At 38.6% G+C, this 17,735-nt stretch overlaps 1 protein-coding gene across 5 annotated transcripts in view; it reads left to right on the forward strand.

Moving 5' to 3' along the window:
- csmd3b (CUB and Sushi multiple domains 3b) overlaps nt 1-17,735 on the forward strand; it is a 502,030-nt gene that overhangs the window by 459,102 nt on the left and 25,193 nt on the right. For all 5 annotated transcript variants that reach the window (XM_065290793.1, XM_065290794.1, XM_065290799.1 and 2 more), the window contains exons 57-59: nt 8,182-8,364; nt 12,107-12,283; nt 15,836-16,015. In XM_065290793.1, coding sequence (XP_065146865.1) covers nt 8,182-8,364; nt 12,107-12,283; nt 15,836-16,015 — 540 coding nt within the window. The remainder of the gene's footprint in view (nt 1-8,181; nt 8,365-12,106; nt 12,284-15,835; nt 16,016-17,735) is intronic.

Below are 17,735 nucleotides of genomic sequence, written 5' to 3' on the forward strand. Positions count from 1 at the left end.
ACAGGATAGCATCTTGCAGTTGATGGAGATTTGTGGGATGCACATCCAGGGCACCAAGCTCCCGTTCCACCACATCCCAAAGATGCTCTATTGAGTTGAGATCTGGTGACTGTGGGGGCCATTTTAGTACAGTGAACTCATTGTCATGTTCAAGAAACCAATTTGAAATAATTCAAGCTTTGTGACATGGTGCATTATCCTGCTGAAAGTAACCATCAGGGGATGGGTACATGGTGCTCATAAAGGGATGGACATGGTTAGAAACAATGCTCAGGTAGGCCGTGGCATTTAAATGATGCCCAATTGGCACTAAGGGGCCTAAAGTGTGCCAAGAAAACATCCCCCACACCATTACACCACCACCACCAGCCTGCACAGTGGTAACAAGGCATGATGGATCTCATTCTGTTTACGCCAAATTCTGAAGCTACCATCTGGATGTCTCAACCAAAATCGAGACTCATCAGACCAGGCAACATTTTTCCAGCCTTCAACTGTGCTATTTTGGTGAGCTTTTGGTAGCCTCTTTTCCTATTTGTAGTGGAGATGAGTGGTACCCGGTGGGGTCTTCTGCTGTTGTAGCCCATCCGCCTCAAGGTTGTGCGTGTTGTGGCTTCACAAATGCTTTGCTGCATACCTCGGTTGTAACGGCTGGATCAGTAATCAGTCGGCCCATTCTCCTCTGACCTATAGCATCAACAAGGCATTATCGCCCACAGGACTGCAGCATACTGGATGTTTTTCCATTTTCACATCATTCTTTGTAAACCCTAGAAATGGTTGTGCGTGAAAATCACAGTAACTGAGCAGATTGTGAAATACTCAGACCGGCCCGTCTGGCACCAACAACCATGCCACGCTCAAAATTGCTTAAATCACCTTTCTTTACCATTCTGACATTCAGTTTGGAGTTCAGGAGATTGTCTTGACCAGGACCACACCCCTAAATGCATTGAAGCAACTGCCATGTGATTGGTTGATTAGATAATTGCATCAATGAGAAATTGAACAGGTGTTCCTATTAATCCTTTAGGTGAGTGTATAAAGAGCTCAAATGCAAAACCCTGTAAGTGCGTCTGACATGTTTTCTTGTAAGTTAGCATTTTTTATTAGACTCTTAATGGATTCTGCCAACAAACCGGTATTTCTGAATGACCTGAGGCCCGGACTAAGCTAATTTTAAGCGAAAGTATTTGATGAATGTATAATATGTTATAGGAGCATTTAATTAATATCATTATCTCAGTTTTGACAGAGGAGGCTTTGCTCCTAAATGTACTAATCTGGAGTGTGCTTGTCTGTTTCCCAACCGAGACTTTAAACACGCTGTGGAGAGCCGATCATGCAAGCACATTTCTGCACAAATATAGTAGAACAGCACCCAGCTTCTCCCTGCCATTGTTCATTCTGTAAATGGAAATAAACAGCACATACTAATTCAAAAAAGCTCCACATGTTGGTTTTTATTCCCACACACACACACAAGTTTTGTCAAGCACCAAACAATGCTTAGAGATATTTTTACATTAGCCCACACCATCCACATAAAACACTACACAAATAGATTTGAACCGACTACCCTGGAAGCAACAAAGATTTTGTCACGTAGAATTATTGCGAACCCTTTGCTTCACCTAAACTTTTCACTCTACAGTATCGTCACATTGTCCTTGGGGACTTCAAAGAGAATTACAAGTGAACATGCAGGAAGGATGTGGAATGTATTGGAATATGAGAGAACCGCTCAGTCACTGGCATTTTCAGCAGTGTTATGTCGCATTCTGGTTCAGTGAGCTCAACAAGTTTCTCCTGGTGCCTGTAATAGTATAGTTGTGCCCTTTAGGAAAAAATATTTTGTGCACTGAACCGCTGGCTTGGTAGTCAATGACGACGACTTCTTAAAAAACATCTCAAACAGGGCTGTGTTTGCATGGTCTGTGAGATTTAAGAAGGACCTCTTGAATTTACCTTTATTCTGGGAATGAAACAGAAAGGATGTGCTGCTGCTTTTTGTGCGAACCTGAAGCGTGAACTTTGATTGGTTTGGTTGATTGTAGTGTTTTTAATCCATCAGGAATATTGTTCAGTATTGTAATTTAATCAGAACTAATCATTAATTTGGGGATTGTATGTGAGATTGTCTGAGTAGGGGTCTTGAACAGCTCTTGGTAGTTTGTGAAAAGGATAAATTAGGGTTGCTCCAAAAATCAAAAAATTACGGCTTGGTTATATAGATAATTAAAAATATATTACCTATATTTTTATGTTTAAAACAACTGAAAGTATTGCCTTTGCATTCAATTATCCAAAAATTCTAAAAAAAAAAATTACCTTTGTCCTAAACATTATCCCAAATGTTTAAGTTCAAAGAATTTGCCATTTTAACCAGCTTTATGCCCCTATTCGTAGAGTTTGTCAATGGTGTCATGTCGGGGTTATCCTTGGTTTTCACCTCTGTTGCCATAGAAACCATAGGTGTGTTTTTTGCTGTGCAGACCAATCGCCATGTGACATCAAATGCTGGGTATGCACCAAAAGATTGTTTACATCTTATAAGATTTTCAAAATGTGATAGACCACAAGCATGAGGATAAAAATCCTAGATTCAACCATTTTGCTCCTATAGTGTGTGGTGTGCCATGATGTGTCAAAGACAGCACACCACACATGAACAGATTTTCAACCAGAGTCTCGACTGTGAACACAGGAAATCTCACAAAAGTCTTCGGAATAAGCATGGCAGACGATATGCAGGAAGAAATGTCCATGCTTCTGTCTTACATCATCTCGCTTTCTGATTGGATATTGTTTCGTTTCACGTGATAATCTCAAGAGCATGCATGCGTTTGTCCTCGGGGTTCCCCCCAAACATCAGGATTTCTGATCGTAAATATTAAACATGTTTAATAATTACGATTCACGATCGGGGCGACTCCAACATTCTTCTGTAGAACCATCAAGATAATCGGGACAAAGCTAGGATAAAACTTTATTTCATTACATGACACGATTGAGTCCTGTCGGATAAATTCCTATTGACAGTAAAGGTGAAAACTCCCATCGTTCCATGCTCTTTCACATCGTCATCAAGCTACACCATTGTTGTTGTGTAGCCATATCTAGTGGTGAAAATTGCATATTGTGCCTTTAAAATGTATTTATAATATATAATGATAATATGTTGCATAATATCTTTTTTTTTACAAAATTGTAGACAAATACAATTGTTTGCTTTTTACCATACTATGACTATTAATCGATTTTTTTCTGGCATACAACCAAGGGTGTAGTTTCTGGGGGAAATGATTATCAAAACTAGCAATTACAACCTCCCATAATTTATACAGTGAGTTATGTTAATCTTAGATAATTTTCAAAGTGTCAGTTTAAATTTTCGTCCATTTTGTGCTGGCCCATGAAAACTATTTATGTAGTCTCTCTAAACTAGATTAAGTGAACTTTCATTTTACAAATTAATAAAATTAATTTGTGACAGTATGTTCGAGAATTGTGTTTTATTAACCTATTTTAATTAACTACAGCAAAACGAAATTTCTTGAGTGCATCGCTGACACTGAAAATAAATTGCTTCTGGTCACTTTGGCTTTACAAATCGCTGTCAGTGTGAACCTAGATAAATTACCTGTCGCTGGAAACGTTTAAACTTTTGTACAGACACGTATGCACTTATATGCACTCGAGCACATGTTCATTCATTTACATTTGAACACATGCAATTTTTCATTAAACCATTATTAAGGGTTTATGACCCATAAAAACAAAATGTCGACAATCTATTCAGTGTCTTTTCAATCCTGCCGTATACGCCCTAATCCCCTACAGAGATCTGTGACCCAGAAAGAAGCAGACAGAGAGAACAACAACTACCCAGAGAAATCTCTCTCCAGCTTCCCTTCCTTTATATCCTTGGAGGGTTTTTCCTTCCTGGTGCTCATCTGCCTCAGGATTTTATGGCACAAAATCATAGCAGCACACATTCATCTCGTTTCCTGTGTGCTGAAACCTCTCACACAAATTCACACATGGGTCATTTCTGATTTGGAGTACCTTATAAGAGTTATATAACTTTAAAAATGAATAAACCTGCGTTGTTGTTTTTTGTATGTAAAGGTTTAACAGATTAAAGGAGCTATCTAAAAGAAATGACCCATAAGCACAAAGAGAGGTTTGATGAGTGTGTCTGTATGCATGTATGCATCCTGAGTTTGGTCAATACCGTCTAATTTTGTTCGCTTTTGTTCTAATACGATTCCAAACTGAAGCTATTACATGTTTTGGACCTTGTTGTCAGCTTCCTCTAATTGCCGGCATCCAGCGAGTGGCCTCCAAGGTACAGTAAAACCAGACACCATGATCTGACCCTCTTAAAACCAACAAACAGCGATTTACAATCTCTCTCTCTCTCCTAAAACAGCCTGATCCCCAATTAGCCCATCTGCAGGCTGCTTCAATGAGTCCTTTAGTATACTCCTGGTGAGATGATCCCTCTGCAAACACCTAAATTTTCAGTGGTCCAATTAGAGCGGCTGTAGGTCTCAAGATGTAACCTTACAACTCTGCTTGAACTTACTGAACCATGACTTACCCTTAGCTAAACTGAAAAAGAGCAAACATGCTGTTTTTGAAACTGTGCAAGGCTTGTGACAGCACTAAACACATCTTTAGACAAATCCGTCAATGCCGCCGTTTCATATCTGACCCATATTTGTTGCAAAGCCGTTGTCCGAAAGCACATCTAACCCCTAGTGAAAAATCAACTCGGACTGCTGTTTCCCACCGTAGATGCCACAAATCAATAATCCATTAGGGACCAAATTTTAGTGCCACACTTCAGGGTTTGCGTAGATATAGAAAGGTGACATTTAATATCGCCTCAGTTTTTCATCTAACATAGTCGTTTCGACGGTGTTATATCAAAGTGTTAACGGCATGTTTACGGTGACTTTTTCATCCGAGGTGGCTGTACATCACTCTGCGCACGTGTACCCTCCCATAAGTCTCTTTCTGCAAGTATGGTGGTCTCAGGGCTGCCATTGCAGATAAGTGAAAAAGTTCCACTGGGGCAGCTAATACAGCAGTCCCCTCCGTCTGCCCTTGAAGTGTTGTGCTTGGTCAGCGCTCTCTCTCTCTCTCTCTCCCTGACAGTATTGCCTCCTGGGAATCCAAACGCCCACACCTCACAGCTCCGACTTCTCCCGTCCTCTGCAACCAACGAGAAAGAAAAGATGGAACTTGACATAAAAATATACACCTTGTCCCATAGTGACACATGCACAGACCTCCCAGAAAATTACCCACGATGCATTGAGCCGCTCCACCCTACACATGAGAGGTGCCCCGTTGTCTCGTGCGCCCGGAGAAAGTGGATTTCACTTTCAGAATGCATCTTAACAAGTGCGTTTCCTCAAAGTGGTGCTCCACAAAGCGCTCTATACCTCATCACGGTGTGCCCCGTAGGGTGCCTGTTTCTACATCGCACCGCGCCCTGGGAAATAGATGCTTCTGTCTGCACTCACTGCGATGTGAAATCCATCTCCCTCACTTAACTAAGGCCAATGCCAACATGCATCTTATCCGCTGTGTGATGTATGTGACATGTATGTGACTTATAGTAAAGTGTGGGAGATAAAACCTGCCAGTCATTCAAGGGTCAACCGCTGACTCTTGAGCAGGACAGCCTGTTTAAGCAGCCCTTTGACATATTAATAAGTAATAGGAGCAGCCAGCAGTTCTTTAATAACAACCATTTTTAATCTGTCCCCTGGGCAGAGTATTGCACTCCAGTACTCCTCTTCAGATATGCTGCTGTATTAGATCAGGAGATCTGCCTGTTGTTAAATAAATCATTACATGTTTATGGAGTTGGTTGGTTTCTTTCCATGTCTCTGCTGGTCAGTTTAAGTTTGTTTGTCAGCTGTATGTGGGGGTGTGTTTGCCTTTATGGTCTTGGTCTATTTTAGCCCATTAGTTCAGTTTTTCTTCAGCAGTAACAGTAAAGAAGAAGTGATGTAATCAGGGGCAAATTTGTTAGTTGCTTTACGACTAAGATTTTAAATGCAGGAGCTTGTATTGCGTTATTGCTTTATCCCATTGCACACAGTTTTATGCTGTTGTGCTCTAGCTATTTTGTATTTGTGGTCCAGTTAGATATTTATAAGCCTTGTATGAGCATTAATTTACGTCTGCATGTGTGTGTCTTCATGTGATTTTGTACGCTTGTGTGCTGATGATAAATAGAACTCAAATTCAGGTGAGGTTGCCGGCCCCTCAGCTTAGATATATGGAAGCAGAAGGAATCAATCAGGAATATCAATTTCCAAAGAGCTATAGCATAGCCTCCAGTGCATGGAAAACAGCTCCCAGATTACATTCGTACAGGGTCTGGAAAATAGGCACAGGAATAGTCATCCGTTTTTATTTATTTGACAGTTTTTCATTCTCTGACAGCTGAATAGTAGGATAAAATGTTGTGCGTATTTATATTTGAGACATTTCTTTCTTTCTTTCTTTCTTTCTTTCTTTCTTTCTTTCTTTCTTTCTTTCTTGTTTGATTTCTTTCTTGTATGCTGTCTTTCTTGATTTCTTGCTTTCTTTCTTTCTTTCTTTTTTCTTTCTTTCTTTCTTTCTTTCTTTCTTTCTTGTTTCCTTGCTTGCTTGATTTCTTTCTTTCTAACTTTCTTGCTTTCTGTCTTTCTTGCTTTCTTTATTTCTAGCTTTCATTCTTTCTAGCTTTCTTTTTTCGTGCTTTCTTTCTTGCTTGCATTTTTTCTGTCTAGCTTTCTTTCTTGCTTGCTTGCTTTCTTTATTTGTTGCTTTCATTCTTTTTTGCTTTCTTTCTTTCTTTCTTTCTTTCTTTCTTTTTTCCTACCTTTCTTTCTTGCTTGAGTTCTTTCTTGCTTCCTTGCGTGCTTGCTTTCTTTCTTTCTTTCTTTCTTGCTTCTTTGCTTTCTGGATTTCTGGATTTCTTTCTTGCTTTCTTTCTTTCTTGCTTGCTTCCTTGCTTCTTGGCTTTCTTTCTTGCTTTCTTGCTTGCTTTCTTTATTTGTTGCTTTCATTCTTTTTTGCTTTTTTGCTTTCTTTCTTTCTTTCTTTCTTGCTTCTTTGCCTTCTGGATTTCTTTCTTGCTTTCTTTCTTATTAGCTTTCTTTTTTGCTTTCTTGCTTGATTTCTTTCTTTCTTTCTTTCTTTCTTGCTTGCTGGCTTGCTTGTTTTTTTGCTTTCTTTCTTTCTTTCTTTCTTGCTTGCTTTCTTTATTTCTTGCTTTCATTCTTTCTAGCTTTCTTTTTTTCTTACTTTCTTTCTTGTTTGCTTTTTTCTTTCTAGCTTTCTTTCTTTCTTGATTTCTTGCTTTCTTTCTTTCTTGCTTGCATTCTTTCCTTCTTGATTTCTTTCGTTCTTTATTTCTTTATTTCTTGCTTCCTTGCTTTCTTTCCTTCTTTCTTGCTTTCTTGCTTCCTTGCTTTCTTTCTTGCTTGCTTTTTTGCTTCCTTGCTTTCTTTCTTTCTTGATTTCTTTTTTGTTTTCGTTCTTTCTTGATTTCTTTCTGGCTTTCTTTCTCTTTTGCTTTCTTGCTTGCTTGCTTTCTTTCTAGATTTTTCTTCCTTTCTTTCTTGCTTGCTTTGCTTGCTTGCTTTCTTTCTATCTTGCTTCCTTGCTTCCTGGCTTTCTTGCTTGATTTCTTTCTTTCTTTCTTTCTTTCTTGCTTTCTTGCTTGCTGTCCTGTTTGCTTGTTTGTTTGTTTACTTGCTTGCTTGGTAGTGGAAAAATTTTACTATTTTATGAAGAGGCGATTTTGTATGGCTTTGTTTGTATATTTGCTGATTGTGCTAAAATATATGCATGACATCCATACGAATAAGCAATGTCATAAAATTGTAAAAGAAATCCCATGGGAATAACCTATGAATTCATTACAATGTAAAACAAAAAACATTTCTAAGTAAACTTGTTTTTAATAAAATACCTTTTTGTTAGATTTTTTTAGAGAATAGGAAAAAGTGAAGTACAACAGTTTTACAGAATTAGCTAAATGCTATTTGAAATCACTTTCAATGCAGTATACTTAAACACTTTACATCAACTACCCATTGAGACTAAAAAGCTACTATATTGTAGGATTGACCCACAAATCATTTGAATAACTCCTATTTTTTGCTTAAGGTGACTCATCTGGAACATGTGGTGACCCAGGTACACCATCCCATGGCAGCAGAGAAGGAAGTGATTTTCGAATACGCAGTAAAGTGCACTTCAGCTGCTCGGTGGGTTACGAGCTCTTCGGCTCGGTAGAAAGAATGTGCTTCCCCAACGGCACCTGGTCTGGGACTCAGCCCTCCTGCAGACGTAAGCACCTCCAGCACCCGACATGATACACCAGCTCCCTCTCTCACTTATCATCTCATGTAAATTCTTACTTTACTGCAAGTCGTACAGCTTCCAGTGCTCGCTGAATTCAAAAGTAGGACATCTGACCTGAATCTGTTTATTCAGTGGGCTTGTTTTAACAAGTCATCATATGATCTGAGGTTTTATTCACACTGCAAACATATTTAAGCTGGCTTTCAAATCTGATCTTTTGGACTTACTGACTGCAGTGATATATTTCACTCTCAAGGGATGAAATCTGATCTGTTTTGCAGCGCTGCATGGGTGATATTCAATTCTACTGCTGAATGTTGCAATAACAGTATTCCTTGCGATATGTAATTTCTCTAGAGAAATGCTGTTTTATTAGCGATTTTTTCCCCCGATCATTTAGATATGTACTTATCATACTGAAATAAACAGGAAATACATATGTAAATAAATCTAATTCAGGTTAAAAACTAATTCAATTTTCTTCGCTCGTCTCAACAGTACTTCTGCAATATTTATTTCCGCTCTCTGCTTTGAGCCACTAGGTTCACCTTTGCACCTGTGGTCTATTCAATAGTATAACAGTATAAGACATACCCGTATTTAGTAAGGCCCCTTCTGATTGGTCTAATCTGGCCTGTATCTATTGCAACTCTCTGCGATATGGATATCCCATATACTGTTATCGCAATAGCGATAATTTTCTGATATATCATGCAGCCCTACTGTTTAGGTCTTGGCCATTTTTCATAAATTAACTTCTATTGTTATTTTATATACACTGTTAAAACAACTTGGTTTTGCAAGTAAATTTAACCTACTATTTTAGTAGTTTTGCATTAACAAAGTTGACATACCTTATATGTTTAAATTTGACAAAAAGCTTCTTATAGACCAATTTCGTGTTTGCAAACAGAGATGACGTTTTTTGTGGGCGGAGCCAAACTGGTTGCAGAAAGTGACTGCTCCGCAGTAGGGTTGTGGAGTGTTTTAGCATTAAACCGTGATTTTTATGGATCCGGTGTTCTGTCGAAGTCTGATTCCCCTATGTTTCCCTTTAGTGCAATGTTTCTTATAGCGTTTTAATCACGTTACGTTTATTTTATAGATAGATAAAAAGTTTAAATGGGTTGGCTACTGATATGCATGTATGTAATGTATATGTATTGTTCTTTTTTGCTAAATCAATTATTTTTACAGTCTGAATCGCTAAAGTACATATAAAAGCAATACTATGTATTATATATAATAGCGTTTATTAAATATTTCATCATTTTCCTGTTTTCTATTATTTCTTCCTTATATTTATACGTGTTTGTTCTAAAACTATTATAAAAGTATTATGTTTTAACATGCATTTAAAAGGCCTGTTTATATATTAATAACACTTTAAATCATGTGTGTGTGTGTGTGTGTGTGTGTGTGTGTGTGTGTGTGTGTGTGTGTGTGTGTGTGTGTGTGTGTGTGCGCTATATTTATATATTTATTAAGTATGTAAACATAATAATTTTAGAACAAACAGGAAGAAGACATAAGCTAAGATATAAGGAAATAAAAAGAAATAATAGAAAACGAAAAAAGTATGAAATATTTTAAAAAATTGTGATATTATTGCTTTTTCAGTATAAAAAAACATTTATTCTGAATAAATTATAATTGTAACGTGATAAAAACGCTACAAGAAACACATGGAGGGAACAGACTTCGACAGAACACCGGACATCTTCTCTACTTATTTTCTATTCTAATTATTAAAAGATTTCCAGATGATTTCATCGCTCCATTCTGTCCATTTAAGGGCTTAATGTAATCATAAACACCTACGTTTATCTTCAAATGATGTCTTCGACGATGGTATTTTATAAAAATGAAAGCCATCTTTTTTGGCATTCTTATTCTGACACTTAACAGCACAACAGGACATTTTCTAGTGAGTTATCTTGCTCTTTTCACTCGTGTCTAATTCATTTCCACTGTTTTTCTGCAACCGCATTGCGCGCGCAGCTTGCAGTGACGTAACTGTGACGTCTACTCTAAATTGGTCTATTTTTTACAGTGTAGGAAGTAACTTTGTAGTTTTTATTACTTGCTGTCTGAGTCTCTTTCTCTCTCACACACACACAGAGAGAGAAATTGAATATGAAGCAACATTTATACCAATGATACGGCTATTCACATCAAGAATGAAATGACAGACAAAACATCTTTTCACACTATGAACAAAATGAAACTCTCTGGTCGTTCACATGCTTTAAGGCAAGATAACCCATCTCATAATACAGACATCACACAATTTAAGGCAAAGTGGCTTGGATAACTTTCACTTTAATGTGAAGTATAGGCCATCCGATACAGAATTCATTCCCTTTAATGTGGTGATGGTGTGATACAGGTATACATCACCATACATTGACAGTAATAGAGCCATTCTGTCAGCAATAGTAGTAGATCTTATATAATAAAACAATGCGAGGCAAGTGTAGTGTACATATATTCAACACGTATTCTTTTTGTCAGCTTTATTCATATCCTTTATCATAAGCTTGTTTGTTACCACGAAGGCTTTTTATTTTCCTCATACTCAGAGAGCAGTGATATGAGACAGCTGTCTGTCTGGAATGCTAGTTCCAGATGCATGAGCCAAAAGCTTACAGTTCGTCTTATTAGTCAATGTTTTTCTCACGAATTACATAATTCGAAATGTCAATTTGACTTTATAGATTGTGATGCATATTGTGGTGCCTTAAGTCATGAATCACGTATGTTGGTATACTGAACCTGGGGCCTAGAACACCTGTTCATCCAACAGTACAGAACATCTTCTTACCTTCCTGTTCATTTTTATTATTATATTTCACCCAAGCACATTCTTCTTTATTATATGATAAAAAGTCCCAAAAGTCATCTGTCAGTGACAAACAAATCAACCACCCTGCAGAAGATACATCACCATCCACACTGTACCTGATGGTTTATTTTGGTCAGCTCGCCTGTGTGCCTTGTTACAGTGGTTGTACAGTAGTCCCACGCCATGTAATAAACCCACATTTCCCCCGAGGCTGTAAAGTCTACAGCACAAATGAAAGATGACTTGCCACGTCCAGCGGCGAACGGGCAGTGTTTACCGCGAAAACATGAGGCACCATCTTGTTTTCTTGCCCGAAGACCTGACTAATGGTGCTTTTCCCAGGGCTCCCACCTCCCACAAAACATAGAGTTGACATGACCCAAACCATTGTGCCTGGATAATTTTTGAGAGATGGCAATTGTCAGAGGGATATAGGGACAGCGGCTAAATAAAGAGAATGTAGTTCATGCAGTCAGTCCGTCCCCCCCACCACAAATGACAAGTCCTGAGGGAGTCGCAATAGGCAGCATGTCATTGCAAGACAATAAGAGTGCTCAAGTTTGTCATTTTAACAACTGCACACAGAGATTGCATACTCAATGGAAGTTTGTGTTTGCGGTAGTCGAAAGAATACTTTAGCCTGGCAATTCAATTGGTGTGCAGTACGCAGCAACAGTATTGAACACTTTTTTGTTTATTTTATCTTTGATGCCATGATCTACAAGCCATCGTACCAAATCTTCAAATGTGTGGAAGCTTGTGTCCAGTTCGTCTTCATGTAACCAGGCTGAGATATATATTTTGCTATATATAAAATGCATTTTTGTTCAAAGAAGAAAGGTTAGATTTCAAGTCTCAATCTCTATTTCCAAACTAATACAGCTGTACAGTGTGGGAACCCTGGGACTCCCAGCAACGGGCGGCTATTTCGATTGGATGGCATCACCTTCTCACACTCAGTCATTTATTCCTGCATGGACGGCTACCTGCTAACCGGCTCCACCACACGACAATGCCAAGCCAACGGCACCTGGTCTGGCACGTTGCCCAACTGCACCTGTAAGTGTGTAAAGCTATTTGTTGAAATTGAAATAGGAATTAAGTGTTGATTGGTTTCTGTTTCAGCATCAAAGTGGTCTTTGATTTATTTCCTTCAAGATTGTAATGACAGATGGGATTGTACTGATACCTTATTATGCTTTCAGACCTTGACTGAGAGGTCTTCTTTCTTACCATTTGCTAATGTTGAATTCAGGGACTACCATGAGAGTAACTGGCGTTTCTTTAAATAAAGTTCTGTTGTAGAAAAATAAATTCAGAAGTCATGGGATTACTCAATGAGTTGTCTTGGAAGTAGCCTCAAGTCAGATTTTTTCTGGTCAAAGGAATAATGATGAGCAAGTCGTGACAGGTTCTCCCCTGCCACTGTTGGATACACAAATCGTTGCAATATTTTATAACCAGCTATGGACATGATAGGTTTTTCACTCCAAAATGAAAATTTTATCATAAATCACATACCCCCAAGTCATTCTAAACCTGTAACAGGGTTCCCACGGGTCCTTGAAATCCTTGAAGTTTGTGAATCTGGGGGAAAAATTCAAGGCCCTGAGAAGTTTTGAAAATATACATACATAGATACAGGTCATTGAAAGTGCTGAATCTATTTTATGCAAGAAGGGTTCTGGAAAAAACCCATATAATTCCCTGTGAAGTGTAGGATAATATCATAAAAATTCCAGACTTTTTAAGCACACGTGCTTAACTGTTTGCTTTAAATGCTTATATCTTCTGTATGTGAATGTTGATTCATACCAAAATGCTTTTTTTGCATAGTTGTGTTTGACACATGTAAACGTCTCTGTTGTAACTGTTGTTCCCTGAGAAGGGAACGAGACGCTGCGTCTCCCTTGCCATACTTCCTGCGTCCCTGTTATGCCGTCTTTGGCAATATTTCAGATAGCGATATACTTCCTGGCTCCCGCATCACCCTGTCTTTGCCGTTAAGCCTCACCATTGGTTAAATTTCATATACACATTCAGACGCACTTACCCCTGGAGGCGTCCCCAAAATGTCCCCGCATTGACGCAACGCGAATTCCCTTGAAAGGGAACTTTAACAATGTATCTTAAAAGGTAACACGATGTTGCTCTCACTTGAAATGTGTCCCCACATTTAGTCCTTGAATTTGAGGGTATTAAACGTTGAAAGTCCTTGAAAGGTCCTTGAATTTGAAGTTAACCAGGGTGTGGGAACCCTGCTGTAAGTAGTTCGATCATCTTCGAGAAACATTTTTAGATATTTTTGATGATAACCACAAGGCTTGCAGGGTTTCCCGCAGAAAATTTGTTAGTTAAGGTGGTAGGGTTGGGCGGTGGGTGGTGCCGGGGGGCGTGACAATCAAAGGTGCGGGGCGTACGCGTCATGATGAAAATAGTTTTATTAAAAACACTCAAATAAAACTTATTTTTGAATAAACTATGACAGAAAATGAACACATACTAGATAATTAATGAATTAAATGTTTTTAACAAATACCTCAAACGAAAATAGCTGCGTGATGAAAAAAAAGTCCATGTGCCATTAATGTTTCAATCAGAATATTATGAAGCAACGAGAACACAAAGAAAACAAAAAGTACGATGTTATTTAACTATTCGTTTTCCTCGTTTTCTCGTTCACAAGCAGTTGCCAAGCAACTACGCCAGGAGGTCACGATGTGAACCCGCCAACAAGATAAACAAATTGTTGAATAAAGTTGTTAGCCTGACGTTGTCATACTCAATTCTAGTCAGAATTTGAGTCTGATACCGCTCCATTGAGCTATAATTATGAGGCGTGTCTCAACCGAAAAATGCCTCTGCACTCAATTGGATAGACCTACGACCAATCAGAGCAACGGGGTGTGAGACGTATGTTGAAATGACGTATTTGCAGCTTGACCGAACTGCTAGTTATTTCGCTACGACACACACTACAAGTCTGAGTTTGCGAACGTACATCAACACCTACTATGTTTACAACATTTCATTTATATCACATTAAGTCATACAGTAAGACTATCTCTTACCATTTGTACATTAGTTGAACTTCATCCACGACGATACCCATTACGTTTGCTTGTTATATCCATCTCGTCGTGCACACCGAGTTGCATCGCCGTGATACCCATTTTAGTTGCTTCTTTAACTTGATCTTTCATAAGTGCGACAACTTTTGTCGAATCCCGTAGGACAGCAAAAACATCAACAAATGCCTTGCTCGCGTTTCTCTGTTCCTCTTTTAAAATCAATGCTCTGTCGATATCTTTTAGAACAGACTCAATGTCAGAGTCCACACATCTGATTTCTACCGCGGCAGCCATTTCGTTGTAAACAACAGATTCAACACACGCGCTCTTTGGTGACGTGGTTGATTTACGTTACTGATCATCTGTCCATCATCATATAAAGCCCGCCCTGACAATTTGATTGGTTCGACCAGCTTTGGGTCGAGCATAGTAGCAACTCAACGGTGAAACTCCAGACCGATCTTCCCGTTCCTCAAAATGTTGTGGGCGGGGCTAAGATCGGCTGGCACCCAGGCTATAAAGTTGTTATTTTCACTTTATAATTTTATTCTGAAAGTCTACCAGACTTGGAGTATCCAAAAACAATAAGCTTACACTGCATAAAAATACTGTAAAGTTGGCATTATCATTCATCCCTAAATGTTATTCTGAACAGTAGGAGCTGTATTACACAAAACGTTTAGTGGAAAAAATGGCATAAACTAGCTCTGATTGATGTGGCTCTACATGTGTTTATTGAGTGGGCCAAGAGCAGTGATACATGACCCGGTCCAAAGGAGGAGTCACATTAGCATTGGCGTGAGCCATTTCTCACCATCATCTGGCATGTTTATGTGTGAGAGCATTGATTGATTTTATAAAACATCATTTTACGTAGTTTCCCAAAGACACAAAACAGGACCTCAAGGGTGACAAATAAGTAATGGTCCACAATAAATCAATAGAGAAAATTAAGATGTTACATCAGGGAAATAATGAAATAAATGCTGTGATGGAATGAGATTTTGTCAGCCACAGCAAAGTGCGAAACTGCAGATTTGTATTCTGATGTTTACATCAGCATCGCATTCTTTCTCCCATCATTTCAACCTCTTTCTATCCATTATCCATTTTCAATTCATCCATTGGAAGGAATAATAATTTTGGAAGATCTGCAGAATTGATTTCAAGTTAAACCTCAGAGACACCACTGAACGTGGAGCCATGCTCGCTTTCTGCTATCGATTTCTTTACATAATAATAAGATCTATCATTTCAAATAAAAGCCAGGTATCCCCAACACAATCGCAGTCTAAATGAGTTGTTTAAGATGATTTGTGAATGTGGCTCCCCAAGGTTCGTTTTGATAGTTTCAATCACGTCGCCACAAAAAAGTAATATTGTCATTTGGTGGGTCATATTAGATCTTGAATAAAAATCGACGAGCGTGTTGTTTGGCACATTGTAAATAGCTCATACTTTAAGCTTGAACAGAGATTGTGCTGTTATCAAGTTGTACTTATTTTTCTTAACATGTTAGTTGTTTCTTTTTTTTTTAAAGTGATCAATTGCGGGGACCCCGGGGTGCCAGCCAATGGCCTAAGATACAATGAAGACTTTACTATCGGACAAAACATCACCTATGTGTGCCAGCCTGGATACACAATGGAAATCGAGAGTCTTTCCACCATTACTTGTACCGGTAACGGTACCTGGAACGCTCCTGTGCCTTTCTGTAAAGGTAAAATTTTGCAGTGACTTTAAATTGACTTTTTCCAAGTGCATTAATTGTTATGGGTATGTGTGCTCCATGGGAATAAAGCTAATGCTGTTAACGTCACAAAATGAACTAAGTCGCTTTGGGTGAAACCATTTGCATTTAACGTAAATACAACAGTAAAGCTTTACTGTTCAGAAGGCAGTGCATGTTAATCGCTCACTGATATTTCTGAACATCTGGGCTCAGCCGCCCCAGGCATCAGATGCACAGATGCTTCTCCCGGAGTGAGTTGAGGTCTTCCAGCTTTGTGTCTTTGCTGTTGTGATGGATGTCTTGTTTGGAATACAGAGCTCAAAAAAAGTAATGTTTCGCTACCCTTGTAAGTCATCTTTTATTACGTGATTGGGCTACAACAAATGATAAACATTCATGTTTTATCAACGAGTCATGCTGCTTGACAAACGACAGTCCTACAACAGTAACACGTACACATTTGTGGACCCTCCTGTGTTGTCCTCGCTATTTTGATCAGCAGTGACCCGTGAGCCCTTCCATTTCTTATAATTAATTTTTACAGCAGCACAAATCATTCCCATCATCTTTATGCACTCAGATGAAATTCAATTTCAGGTTTTGGGTGTTGCATTTCTGATACTCATCTGTTGTTTGGACTAGCAGGCCATTTCACAAAGCTCATTTAGATAGACACAGATGTCTCATTTATTCGGCTGCAACCTCCTGCTCTTCTTTCTTGGTGGACATGATGTGCATGCATATCTAAGAACGCTTGAACTTCATATCTTCAGACTGAAGTCCACCGATGCTTTGCTTCGCTGAGCTATTAATATGTATACCGGAGTTCACTCCTATCTGAGATCCCTTGATATGTTCCCTTCTGAAGTCTATCAGTATTTTTGAAATGTGTAAATCTGATCGCTTTGAAAAGTAATAACGCATAGCACAATATTTCATCAAAACAAGAATGCACAAACATGTGGGATGATTTACGTGCCACAGTTTATTATCCTAAATCTAATCGCTCACATTAATTATGAGCAGCAATATATATGTATTAGTAAGGGAATCAATATTTAGCAGCAGTAGTAAATATCCATTAGCTTGGGGGCACCAATCAGGTCCGATCCTCATGAACGCTTTTTAATGGAGGCCAAAACTAATTAAGTAATGATTAATAATATACAGAATACAAAATTAGGGTTCATTAGAAGTTTATTGGATCATATTATATCAAATGAGTACAGACAATATGATAGACAACTGATAAAGAGTGATTGGCTTCCTTTATTGATCTTTAAAAAATGAAAACCTCCGGGCTAGAACTTTACCATGGTATAAACACTGTTTGAGTGTAATATTGGGGTGTCACACCGACAGGTGGGGCATGAGTCATCATGTGCACCCATTTGAACAAAAAATTGGCTTCTTGTCTGCTAAAGTGTGATTGATTTTAAAGCCTCATGTGGTACCTGAGAACTGATCACCAGAGAGCTTACTGTATTAAGCTGGGGCGGCAGTTATTGAAAAAGATGGGACTTTTAAGACAGATACAGCATTCAGTGGATTCGGTATAGTACTGAAAGAAGTAATTCATCTCTCTACTTAACCTGCTGGTACCGTGGTTAGCATCTATTTTCACACATACCTGCACTGAGTTATCTGTTCATCTCTGCCAAATGCAACTCTAGTCTAATGCACGGTTGCGGTTTGACCAGAATATCCA

The sequence above is a fragment of the Paramisgurnus dabryanus genome, chromosome 19, assembly GCF_030506205.2.
Source record: "Paramisgurnus dabryanus chromosome 19, PD_genome_1.1, whole genome shotgun sequence".
NCBI classification, from domain to species: Eukaryota; Metazoa; Chordata; class Actinopteri; order Cypriniformes; family Cobitidae; genus Paramisgurnus; species Paramisgurnus dabryanus.